At 33.2% G+C, this 14,321-nt stretch overlaps 1 protein-coding gene across 5 annotated transcripts in view; it reads left to right on the forward strand.

Moving 5' to 3' along the window:
• LOC105481766 (dachshund family transcription factor 1) overlaps positions 1–14,321 on the forward strand; it is a 510,299-nt gene that overhangs the window by 455,209 nt on the left and 40,769 nt on the right. For all 5 annotated transcript variants that reach the window (XM_071081253.1, XM_071081252.1, XM_071081254.1 and 2 more), the window contains 2 exons: positions 2,163–2,314; positions 11,916–12,063. In XM_071081253.1, the coding sequence (XP_070937354.1) occupies positions 2,163–2,314; positions 11,916–12,063 (300 nt within the window). The remainder of the gene's footprint in view (positions 1–2,162; positions 2,315–11,915; positions 12,064–14,321) is intronic.

Consider the following 14,321-nt stretch of genomic DNA (forward strand, 5'->3'; position numbering starts at 1 on the left):
ATTACTGGCTATAGGAGTTAGCTATTTAACAATTGGAATCAGTCACTCTAGGCTACATGAGCCTCTTGAGGCTTTCCAGTTGTGTTTTTAGCATTTGATCTCCGGTATCCAGCACATTGTTTATGTTAAATAAATAATGGCTACATAAATTTATGCATCATGAGTGATTTAATGATTTAATCCACACAACAGCCAAATATAGTCAAGCATAAATGCACTGAAGTTAAATCAAATAATCATGGGGATGATGAAACTTATAGCCCAAATGTGTACACATACATATGATTCTTTATTTTCTTGGACAGTCTTTAATAATTGTGGAATCATAGATTCTAAAGCTGAAAGCAACCTCAGGTGGTCATCTGGTTCTATGCCTTTCTTCAAGAGACAAGCAATTATTATCCCCATGATCTATTAAGCCACATTTTCTTTAGCATGTGACAGCTAAGGTGATGATGATCAAAAAATATTGCTCTCCATTCTTAAACAATTTCACATGCACATATATGTTTAACAAGTGCCTTTCCAGAGCTATTAGAAGAAAACACTAGCAGCCTTGGTTTGGAAGAGTAATTTATGATAGCTAGGTAAATGGCGTCCAAGATCACCTTGCTCACATTAGCCATGCAGCATCCCTGCCCCTTCACGGCCATCTTTCTTTAACCCTGGTGACAAGTGTGATTAAAAAGAAAAATAACATGAGTCCTACTTTAGTTTGCTTACTCTGTTTCTTATTCTAGTACTTGCTGCCTCAGATCATCTGTCTCAATAAGTTAACATAGGAGGGAGTAGAAGGAGAAACTGCGAAGTCGTGAGTGTGAGAGGGGTGCAGTCAATAGGAGGCCTTCTGGCCATTACTCCCCTCCCCATCTTTTGTTTCCTTTTGGTTTGTTAACTAGAAATGTGGCAAGGTGAGGGAGATGAATTTAACTTGTTCAGACATTAGTGAGGGACAGGGAAGTGTGGCGGCTTCTACAATATTTCTGCCCCAGAGAGACGTAATTGGAAAACGTGTTGTGTGGTTAGGCGGTGTAATGAAAAATAAAAGAATGATTGAGGAGAACAGTGGAATCAAATTATAAGCACAAGGCAAGTATGGTGAAGTTTTTAGCCACTTGCAAAATTGAGAGATACTATCGGGACTGTGCAAATACATTGCTCTGATTAATTTTCCTGGGGTGAAATATGAAAATATTTATAAAACTGAGGATCCTGCCATGAATAAAATTTTCTCTGTGATTATGATAAACTAAAATAAGCCATAACTTGTATCTATCTTATGTGAAACTTTAAAAATGGTTAAATAATAAAAAAAACTAAATAAAAGGATTTCACTGTGAGAGGCAAAAAGAATCTGTATTCATGTGTTACTCTAAATGGCTTAAAATTTTGAGGATTATTCAATAAATAAAGACTAGTTTATTTTGAAGGGATTTTTAAACTTTATTCCCTGAATATTGTTATAGAAGTAGCATTTTATTACTCTTCCTTTATACCTTTTTTTTTTTTATGTGTGGAAGCTGTAATTTTTCAATATGTAGGTAAACGGTCTTCAAGTTCAAAAAAATTAGGTCTTTAATTCTAATGATAATGAATAATTCAGTTATAATTTAGAAATACATGTTTGGATTCTAGTTTTTCTTTTTAGGTGTAAAGTGAAAGATTTTAACTTTGCATTCTTTTGTAAATTCCTTAAGAATAAATTTGAAGAAATCATTGATATAAAGGAAGGGTTAATGGAGAAGGAAGCTTCCTAATATACAAAGCCCTTCTCTTATATGGAGCTCTAGAAATATTCTATTGTCAATCCAAACAGAACAAACTAAAGTGAGATAATTGGGAAGGTGCCCATAAAGTCAGCCTGAATATATTATCACAACTATATATGAGATAATATTTGTTTTAAAAAGATTCTATGGCACTGTAAACTCAGTCTCATTAGAGACTGCATTTAAAAGGCTTATAAAGTTACTCATTAATGTTATCTTGTTGTATCTCCACAGCTTTTTCATTAAAGAAAATTCAGCAGAAAGCATTTTCTCCTGATAGCAGGAACCAATTTGCAATAAATGTTCTGGAAACCACTAGGGAAGCCATTACTGAGATCTAATAAAAACAGACAAGCGTAACTTGTTCTATATTTTTGTTTCAATCACATACAGATGAGACCCCGCTTTCTACACCAACCGCAAGAGACAGCCTTGACAAACTCTCTCTAACTGGGCATGGACAACCACTGCCTCCGGGTTTTCCATCTCCTTTTCTGTTTCCTGATGGACTGTCTTCCATCGAGACCCTTCTGACTAACATACAGGTAGGCCTTTGTACAACCTGGAAGAAAGACATACGGAACACCCAGTTGTAGATTTTTTTTTCCAAAATTTATACTGTTCCTACTTAATCCATTCATTAGACTGACTGAAACATGCTATTAAACTCTTCAAGCAACTAATATTTTAAACCTGTTACACTAATCAAATTGACTTAGAAATACTCATATATATTTATATATATATATATATACATATTAAGCTGTAATAAAAACTGACGAAATGACATAGGTCTTTAAAATTCATTCCGTCTAAAATGCTTTCTTTATTACCAACTAACGGGAGGAATTTAACTGTTTAAGTTTGTCTGATTTTACTAAACAACAGCACACTAGTTCTAATAAATATTTAGTTATTTTTAAACTTCTGGCCTTCTAGTGAGGAAATGATATGTTTAGTCATTTAAGATAAGTCTAATTTAGAAGAATCCAAAAAAAACGACTTCTTTCATGAATAAGTTTGTTTCAGTTAATAGAATTTCTTCAAAGACTAGACTTCAAAAAGCCTTACCAAACTTTCCATGGATTTCCTATGTGGTCCTCAGGATGTATATTTTATGTACAGTACATTATGAATCAAAAATACTTACAGTTAACAATAACATAGAGTGTGGAGCCAAGATAATAAGAGTGTTTGGGATAGAAGAAAGCATAATTTTCTTGCCCACACATGAAGTGATCATGTGGACCCCAGATGGAGATATTTGTCCTCTACTTCTTCATATTTGGGTAGCTAGTGAGTAGTAGGCACAAGTTGCTGATAGTGTGCTGGTAAGCTCCTTTTTTAAAAAAACTTTTTACTCTAACATTCCATCCTCAGTAATATTTTTCTGTACACATATCCTATCATATTAAAGTTTCCCCCAGTGGAAATGTAATTAATTTTATTTACCTCTCCAAGGACATAACAGAAGGCCTTTAATGTAACATATCTTCTCATCTATTAATATGGCATTTTTTAATACTAATGTAATTAGAGTCTCCAGAACTGTATTCAACTTTAAGGTTTTATAATGCAGTAAATGAAAATCATCAATCCAGCCTATACTAAATCATGGTGAAATAGTTGATTATATAAAACAAAATACTTTTTTTTCTAAATTTCACCCATATTATTGTTTTCTATAAGATAGTGCTTTTAATGATTTCTCCTATGTTAAGGTAAATGTTTTCAGAAAATATTCCTTAACATTTCTGAATTTAAGTTCTGAAAAGTAAAGGAATAATTCATTTTCTTATGTATCAAACTCAATATGAAGCGAAGGAAAAGCTATTTGCATGTATTGTCATTAACTGAAAGCTCTTTAACCAGGTCAGTGAGGATTTAATTTCAATTTCAGCAGAGAAAACGTTTCTGGGTTTCATCAGTGTAAAACAGCATGCTCATCTGAAGAGCACGTTTGACACATGTACTCTTGCATTGTATATGACCACTACATTTCAAAGTCAAATCCTATCAGTTTGGAGTATTCATCGACACTCTACGGACCAGAAATACTCAGATTAGGAATGTCATCCACATCACCTCAAACTATAATTATTTCAGAAGGAAGGAAAGAAAGAGCAAAAGAAAGAAAGAAAAGAAGGAAAAGAAAACTCCAGTTTTAAAATGTACAAATTTTAGAAAAATTATTCATTGTAGGTGGCTGTAGATTTAATATACTCTCCTTTTCCTACCATATGCTTTGAAGATATATTTTCATAAGAGTAGATAAAAGGACAATGGTCAAGACAAACTAAATTATTTCTGTTCCCAAATTATAGGGATCTGGGACTGATAAAGTTAGAACACCCACAATAAGAATGTTTTATTAAAAATAAATTAGGGGCCGAGTGCAGTGGCTCATGCCTGTAATCCCAGCACTTTGGGAAACCAAGGCAGGTGGATCACCTGAGATTAGGAGTTCGAGACCAGCCTGGCCAACGTGATGAAACCCAGTCTCTACTAAAAAAAAAAATAGAAAAAATTAGGCAGGCGTGGTGGCGGGCACCTGTAATCCCAGTTACTTGGGAGGCTGAGGCAGGAGAATTGCTGGAACCCAGGAGGCAGAGGTTGCAGTGAGCTGAGATTGTGCCATCACACTCCAGCCTGGGCATCAAGAGTGAAACTCCATCTTAGATAGATAGATAGATAGATAGATAGATAGATAGATAGATGTTAGATAGATAAATTAGACTTGTCCATTTCAATCTTACTTATATGTATGTGTATATATAGATGCAGTTATATATATGTCTAATATGCATATGCCTATATTTATACATGCATGTACATATGTGCCCACAGGTGAAATAAAAATTTAAAATCCTACTGAATTTCATGCACATATATATTATAAATACATATATATACACACACATACATATACAAACACACACATACACACATTTATTGTCAGTAATGGTTTCATATCGTTTTACAAAAGCTTACAGATGCTAACTCTTTTACTATTGTCACATTTACTGAGTTATGGTATTATCGTAGGAATGGTATGGAATGTTTAAATAGTCATGACCCCAGATTATTAGGTATACAGTATAAATGTGATTGCTGTCCAAATTCTAATATGGGTAATTACGTTCTGTCTACCTCAATTTCCTCTGCAGTTTCAATTATATATAATAGGGTTCTGTGCTTTCTGTGTCAAAATGGTAACATACTTTTTGTGTAGTAAGTTTAAAGCTCCATTTTTTTAAGATGTTACTTTTTATTAAAATTATGACCAAAACACCCTGTAAAATAAAGTGTTTCCATAAAGTGTTATTGTTCTAATAGTCAATAAAGCCTGGAATTTAAAATTTGTAATGATTACTACAGATGTCCTTTCCATGACATCATCATCAAAATTAAATTTTTGTCAGTTATTTCTTTGTGTTTTAAAAGAAGATCAATAGAAAAATACTATAATTATATGTGAAGATTTTCTATTTAATTTTTATTTTAAAATTTAAATTTATAAAATGTACATATATATATATATATTAATTGGGCACCAGACTTTTGTTAACTATTTGAGCTATACTGCATTCCTGCATTTAAGCGTTTTAGAAATTAAAAGTTAGCGGGGCACAGTGGCTCATGCTTGTAATTCCAGTACTTTGGGAGGCCTAAGTGGGCAGATCTAGAGGCCCAGAGATAGAGATCATCCTGGTTGACATGGTGAAAACATGTCTTTACTAAAACTACAAAAATTAGCTGGGTGTATTGGCACGTGCCTGTAGTCCCAGGTACTTGGGAGGCTGAGGATGGAAAATGACTTGAATCCGGGAGGCGGAGGTTACAGAGCCAAGATTGCACCACTGCACTCCAGCCTGGTGATAGAATGAGACTCCATCTCAAAAAAAAAAAAAAAAAGATAGAAAAGAAAAGTCATAATGAATAAAGAAATCTAAAGTAAAAAGAAAAAAAAAGACCTATAAAAATCCTATGTTGATATATAAACATTTTATATTTAAATTTTATATTTAGAAATTTATAAAATGTATATATGTAAGTAATTGGGAACAAGAATTTTGTTAGTGCTTGAGCTATACTACTTCCTGACATTTGAGTGTTTTAAAAATTAAAAGTGATAATGGATACAGATGTCTAGAGTAAAGAACAGTAATTTAGTTTAGTAAGGAATATGGATACAGTTCAGTTTTTGATTTTTAAAATTGCTTTTACTTTTTCTATATGGCATTTTTTTTTCATTGTGGGCAATCTTTCATTATGGCTTCCTCTTTCAAACTTGTCCATGGAGAACAACCTGTGAGATTTTATGCAAGGAGACTAAAATTTTAGTGTCAATTAATTGGATATGACACCTTCGAACATGAGCTACCATTTGAACATGATCAAAGGATAATTCTACTTACTCTTTTTTTTTTCTTTTTCCTTTGCTTTTCTTTTTTCTTTTTTAAGACAGAGTCTCCCTCTTTCACCCAGGCTGCAGTGCAATGGCACAATCTGGGCTTACTGCAACCTCTGCCTCTCAAGTGATTCTCCTGTCTCAGCCTCCCGAGTAGCTGGGAGTAGCCTCCCACCACCGCACCTGGCTATTTTTTAAAAAAATGTTAGTAGAGTCGGGGTTTCACCATGTTGGCCAGGCTTGTCTCAAACTCCTGACTTTAAGTAATCTACCCCTCTCCCAAAGTGCTGGGGTTACAGGTGTGAGCCACCATGCCTGGCCCTACTCACTCTTTTTAATCTAGAACCCTTTAGCACATAGGGTGTGAGCAAATTATTTACTTTATCTATCTTGTTACAAAAAGGATTTAAAAAGTGGCTTGCAAATATTAAAATAACTAATAAGTGAAAATGTAAAGTTTGAGTAGAGAATATAAAATTTAGGAGTGAGGTTAGCATTGAAGATTTATTTGCCATGAGGGGATATATGATTGGAGTTTGGTTCACTATAATCTATCTACATGGAAGAATTAAGCAAACAAGAAAGACCTAAAACATATGTTAAAAGCGCAATAGCTTCAGCTTCACTGAGTGCTGTGACTCACACTTGTAATTCCAGCGGAGACTGAGGCGATAAGACCACCTGAGGCCAGAAGTTTGAGACCAGCCTGAGAAACATGGGGAGACCCTGCCTCTATAAAAATACAAAAATTAGCTGGGCATGGTGGGGCATGCCCATAGTCCCAGCTATTAACACTTGTGAGGATGAGGCAGGAGGATAGTTTGATCCTGGGAGTTCGAGACTACAGTAAGCCATGATGGCGCCACTGCACTCCAACCTGGGTGACTGAGTGAGACCCTATCTTAAAAACACATACACACACAAGAAATGGCAGCTCCAGATTGATTCACTATAGCCTAATAAATGGACATAATCCAGCCATGGTATCTAGGAGGAATTATTCTCTACGTCTGTGTTTGTGGAAAGAAAATGAAAAAGAATTAAGTATAAGAGTGAACTATAGTCATGCATCGCTTAACACTGGGGATACATTCCGGGAAATGAATCACTGGACAGTCTTGTAGTTGTGCAAACATCATAGATTGCAGTTATACAAACCTAGAGGATATAGCCTAGTATATACCTAGCTATACAGCATAACCTATTGTTCCCAGGCTATGAACCTATATAGAAGATTACTGTATTGAATACTGTAGACAACTGTAGAGCAATAGCAAGTATTTGTGTGTCTAAACATAGAAAAGGTACAGTAAAAATATGATATTATAATCTTATGGTACCACCATCATGTATGCTTGTGGACCAGAAAATTGTTATGGAGGTGAATGACTGTACTCTGATTATCCATCTTCAGTTCTTTACATTTCAATATCACGGCCAATAATTTTACTTTACTTTTTAATATATTTTAAAATAAAATAATAGTTTCCTTATTTACATTGTTAATACATAATTTTAATTATAATTTAATTATAATAAACTTATAATTATAAAAATTATCATATTTATAATAATTTTATTATATATTCATTTGTTATATTAATATATTATTTATTACAGTATATATTTGTTATTTATTATATTAATTTATTATATAAATATAATATTTTAAATATTAAATTTAATCATAATTTAATTATTGATACATAATTTAATTATAATACATAATTATATATAATACCATTAATTAGGTGGAGACTTTGCATAAACCCCAACAAAATAGACATTGACTTCAAAATATGGGGAAGCTTGTATCAAATATATTGGCCCTACATTATGTTTTTATTTTCAATGGTAATTATATATTATGAATCTTCTCTGCTTGTACCTGTCATACATCGGCGTTGCAGGACAATAATCATAGCATTAAACTGAGTATGGTAGTATATTTTGTTACAAGAACTTCTCTGAAAATGTGTCAGTTGGGCCGGGCGCGGTGGCTCACGCCTGTAAATCCCAGCACTCTGGGAGACTGAGGTGGGTGGATTGCCTGAGGTCAGGGGTTTGAAATCATCCTGGCCAACAGGACGAAAACTCTACTAAAAATAAAAGAAAATAAGCCGGGCATGGTGGTACATGCCTGTAATCCCAGCTACTTGGGAGGCTGAGGCAGGAGAATTGCTTGAACCTGGGAGGCAGAGGTTGCAGTGAGCTGAGATGGCGCCATTTGCATGCTAGACTGGGCAACAAGATCGAAACTCCTTCTAAAAAAAAAAAAAAAGTGTCAGTTGATACTGTACTATTGATTATGTGTTTGTTATTGATTATTTGTTTGTTTTTTGGTCTACAAAAGTTCCTGATTCCAAGGGACATTATCCTTTTTCTCCCTGAAAAGAGACCAGGGAAACATTAAAATAATAATAAAGAAGACTAAGTAGCTGGATAGTTCTGATCTAGGCGTACTCTACTCAGTATTTGGGATTTTCAATCAGTCTCTTGATTCTTCTGCACCTTGGTTTTCTCATCTTTAAAAGTATTTGGTTACGATGGTGATTGCTAAAATCCTCTTCAACTAAGGTGTTTTAATTTCATTTGAAGCAACACATTACTGAGAACAAATTTTGTCACATGAGTTTCAGTGACACTCGAGAAACCTAACTTATTGTCGGATTCTGAAATAAATTTATGTTAAATACAAACATGCATCAAGTAAGCTTTTCCTCCAGGATCTAGCTAGGTTGCTAAGAAATGTTTCTTAGCAATATTATTTGAAGTCGTCTTACATAGACAGATACTGTACTTTCGAAGCCATATCAACAGTAGAAACATTGCTAGATACAGTGTCCTTTAAAAAAAAACTACTCAATCTCTAAAAAAAGATGAAAATAATTTACAAATTAGATTATTTTAGAAAACAATGACATTTATGTATTATAACAACCATTATGCCTCACTCATAGAAAATAAATTTGGGGCCAATCAACTATTGTCTCTCACCATTGCTGTGGCATAACCTTAAAATGTATTTCATTAGACTTGTCATTAACCAACTTCAATATCCTAAGAACCGTCCTCCCCTTGGAGAAAAAATCATGCTTTAAACCTTCTATCGTTTTCTGTAATACACATTTTTGCCACAGCGTTTTCTGGATATTGCATGTTCAAGTGAGATGCCGCATTTAATGTGACCGTTTGCATGTGATCGACCTGGAAATTTTACAGAAGTTACACAAATCTGAAAGTACTATTATCATTGATGACTACAATGGTGTCCTAAAGATTTGTAGATGTTGTGAACACTACTTCCTATTGCTTTTCCCAGCCCCCTGCTGCATTGAAATTTAATCGGTTTTCTGTATTTTTTGAAGCAGAGCTGTCACTGGCAGTAACATACTTTTGCATATGCATCAGTTTGGCTCTAGTACAGATTTTTGTTCACACTGGACTCCTACTGATATGCACTGATTCAAAGTCTAAAAATTACATTTAATTTTATATAGCTTATAAGTAGTCCCAGAGAGTATTGGATCCTAAAAGCTAATATTTTTCAGACATAATCAGCAGGAATAGGTAATGTATTAACATTAGTCACATTAGCAGCAACTGTAACAAAAGGAAACAGTAAGCATAAATGCTCTCAACAACTTCACTCTTTGCAAGGAATATTAATATAAAATTACACAAATTAGAGTTGCAGTTTAACATTATTCAACATGTTTATTCATAATGATTGTTTCATATTTAAATAACACCAAAATATTGTGTTTTGTCAGCCAAGGACAATAATAGTTTAATAGTAATTTATTTTAAACAGCTACTGATAATACAACCAATCAACACATTAAGTGGTGCCAACATTGGCATCTTGCTAAATAATCTCTAGACATTGCACAGAGAGTACATCTTTCAAAGATAAGTCAACAAGAGCAATCAGAGCAGAAAATTAGAATTTGGTATCTTAGAATTAAAATACAGCTAAAGTTTTAATTGGGGTGATCTAAAAGGGCACTTGATGTAATGATCTCTTTCATTTGTTACTAATTGTTTGTTCCTGATGAAGAAGAAGCTTACACAGGAATGTTGCTGAGTTGAGTTAAGATGGCAGTTTCCTTAGCAGCTATGTTTTATTGTTAAACAAAAAAGAGTGGGGAGGGGCAAACTGCCACAGAGAAATCTTTCTTCAGCTTGTTTCATATCACAAGAATTATACCAGCAGATTCAGGGTCAGGTATGGCAAATATGGAATAATTTATATGTGGTCAAAAGAGAATAAAATTGGCTTACAGCAATGCTATAAACTACATTGGTAAACTGAAGTAGGACTACCTCTCTATTGTGCTAACAAGTCAAGCTGGAGTAGAAATTCCTGATTCAAACTGCTCATAATATCTTGCAAGGGAGTCACATCCTAGAGTACATCTACAAATGACATCAACTTTCATCTCATTTTAACTTCAGTAGAAATTTCAGTCTCTGACACTCACAGACCAAGGCAAAATATCTTCTACTTCAAAAACTCTTTTTGTATTGCTGAATTGAAGAGAAGTTTTAGCTCTAATTTTCACTAGTAACTGTTTCAGAGTATCTTAGGAGAGAAAACAGAGAATGCTTTTTATATGTTTAACATATTTCCATATCTGATTTTTAAGAACCTTAAAATACTGCTAATTTTTAAAAGCATACAGTATGTCAAAAAATATATAAATATATCCAAGATTAGTTGTATGAATAAAATTTTCTTTCTCCATATGTTCTTTTAAATTATTACACTGCCTAATCATTTCCTAGAAGTTATCCTGAGTTTATTACAACCATCTTGAATGGCTTTTTAAAAAGTAATATACTACTAAACCAATTTTTAGATCCCTTAAATCTATTATGTATCTCAAGAAAAATGTAGCAGTACTATAATTGCTATTTGTGAAATTTTAAAATCTAATATATAGTGGGCACTTTCTGGGCCTGGGGGCATAGTTCCGAATGACAGAACATGCCCCTGCCCTAGAGATCTTACATTTTAATAGAGAACACGTAACATAAGTCAGTAAACAAATAAATATATGTCAATACCACATAATGACACATTCTATGAAGAATTTTAGGGAGGGAGTAATAAGATACATTTGGAGACAGGGTAGTAAGAGAAGGCCTCTCTTGAATGGTGACTTTGAGCAAAGATGAAATGAAATGAGGGTGTGAGCCATGCAGAGATCTGGAGGAAAAGCATTCAGGAAGGGAACAGAAAGAACAAAGTCTGTGGGGGCAGAAGCAAATTGTTTCATTGAGGAAACAAAAGGAGACCATTGCGGCTATGTACTCATGGTAGGGAGTGGGAGAATGAGCTCTGAGGAGAAAGGTGAGCACTGCCAGAATCCTGGAAGGTTGTGTAAACCATGTCAGATAATTATTTGTGGAGGAGTTTCAGCCTAATTTCCTTCTCAGTTCTTATTTTTTAGACACGCTTACGTGCTGCCCTCATTTAACTTTGGATCTAGATATTCTAATTAGAAGCAATTAAACCTGCATGCCATAAATATTTGTCTTCCGAAAATAGTTTAACTAGACTTAGGAGTTTTGTGCTTTAGTTATAGTATTTGTCCTAGTGAGTGCAAAGTGAATGCACAAGAATTAGATCATTTGATCACTGGGTTCTTCGCTCTTAAAATGCTTTTAAGTAATGAACGAAAAGTGCTTTGTATTAAAATATTACCATTCCGAATATCTTTTTTGTACAGGGGCTCTTGAAAGTTGCCATAGATAATGCCAGAGCTCAAGAGAAACAGGTCCAACTGGAAAAAACAGAGCTGAAGATGGATTTTTTAAGGGAAAGAGAACTAAGGGAAACACTTGAAAAGCAGTTGGCTATGGAACAAAAGAATAGAGGTATTTCTAAATTTCCAAATAAGTTTAATATTTACAGAAAATATTAAACATATTACTGTGATGATGATTTATTTTGAAATTGTAGTTTTTTTTTTTTTTTAATTTAACGGTAGCTAAAATTCAGAGCAGAATTTGAATCCTAGGCTCATTGTATTTCTTAATCTCCAAAGTACATGTTTTCTCTTCTGTTCTTACCTCAGGAAATTGAAATACGTCCATTACATCATAAATTATATAACTTCTATTGATGGTTGAGTTTAAAAATTCATGTTCTTTAAGAGAAGAATAAACTCTAATGATAGCCATGAAGAAAAATTTTATGTTAATTCACAATTGCCCTTTGAAAAACTTGAGTTAAACTCATAAACCTAAAATAGAAAATACTGATTATTCAAGCGAAGCAGGTTTACTAAGATATTTATCAACTGAAATTGAAAATGGATGAATATCTGAACAAATTACCAAAGTTAAATGTTTGTATAATTTTCTTTCTGAAGGCCTCATTTTCATCCAACAAGGTCAAGTACACAGAGTAGAAACTGATATAAATTCTTATTGGATAAAATAATGTTATTATTGATCTGTGAATTGCTTCTTTTATCACACTGTACAGTACATCTATAGATAATTTTGAAGGTCATTTATATTTGCATCTTTATTTTATGTATGAATTTGAAGATTATTTTGTCTACGATCAACTGCCTCTTTGCTTCAACTATGATTCTTTTAAGTATTCTAGAAGTGAAGTGGGGGCTACTTTTCACTCATTTAATATATATCCAATATAAATGCTCCACATTATTTTCTTGTATATGTTTGACATGGTCATTTAAAAATTGTTCTGTTTTGCTTTTAAACTAGCAGGATTTACCAGGTTGTTTTATTAGCTATTATGAAGCAACAGCTAATGTATTCTTGGAATTTGGTCAATTCGGGAAGCTGTCATCCCAGATGTATAGCACAGTTCTAAATAATGTGGCTTCCATAGATTCAGGTATTTAAATAATCAAAACAAGGTAAACATTGATAATGGCTGTATTCCAAGTGAATAAGGAAGTTGGGTCAAAGAGCTCAATCTATGGAATCATCTTCCATGAAGCAGCCATGTTTTTATTTTGCTCTTACTAAATTTTGTTTAGTCCTTTTTTACATAACTTAAAGGCAGGCCCAGGGATTCCTAAAGTACCCATTTGGTTACTGGAGAGACCTTCAGAATTTTATTGGTTCAAACCTTTTGGGAGGATTTACATTCTGTTTTCTTTCATTAACCACTAGAGGGCAAAACATTCGCAGATCACACCGTAAAGTTCCCATTTAATTAATTACGAACAGTAAATTCAAGGCAATAATTATCAATACTTATCTATTATGAATGTGTCTATTGTAGCAGTGTATTACCCTGAAGAAAGAGAACATGGCAATCCTATTGGGTTCAATCACGTAGGAGGAAACCGTGAGCCATCAGTGGAAAAGTGCAGGATATTAAGCCTTTAGAGCCACAAGAGCATGCAATACAAATAAATATTTCAGAAATTACTGTTTCTTTTCAAGGAGACTCATAAATAATCATCTTTGGGAAGGGAAACAGTAGGCAGGTAATTTTTTTAAGGTAAGCACATGATTTGCACACCATTAAATAAGGGAAATTAACATTTATTTAAAATCAGTTTCAATTACTTTTCGTATAACACCATAGCCAGTGTACATTTTGATACAAAGCAGGTTTTTAAAAATATATGGTACAGCAACAATATACGTGACATGTAAATGAGCTGCCATCTTAAAAATATTAGTAATAATAAAAACAGGATTATGTGGAAATTAGAAGCGAAAACTAAAATACTTACTTGAACCATTATTATTTTATATTTTGATTAAATATTCTGCTTTAAAAGTATTGCTATTTTTTAATCTGTAGTAAGAAATCAAATAGTAAATATGGAATGAGTAGTCTTCATGATTAAGAGAAGCATTTTCTCATACTGAGTCTGTCACACTGATGTCTACAATGTTTATCAACCATCAAAGATAATTTTAAAGAAAAATGCATATTCCCATATGCTGAGTAGTTACCATATGTATACATATATATGTAGTAAAAGTTAAAACAATTGTCCTCCAGAAAGCATAGTTGATATACATTTTGTAAAGAACATTAGTTATTATTTATTGAGTAAATATTATATACAAATATTTAAATTGTCCAGTTGGAGAAAAATGTTTCATAATCAACTTTTTGTATTATCTATTTTTTAAAA

This window comes from Macaca nemestrina, chromosome 16 (assembly GCF_043159975.1).
Source record: "Macaca nemestrina isolate mMacNem1 chromosome 16, mMacNem.hap1, whole genome shotgun sequence".
Lineage (NCBI taxonomy): Eukaryota > Metazoa > Chordata > Mammalia > Primates > Cercopithecidae > Macaca > Macaca nemestrina.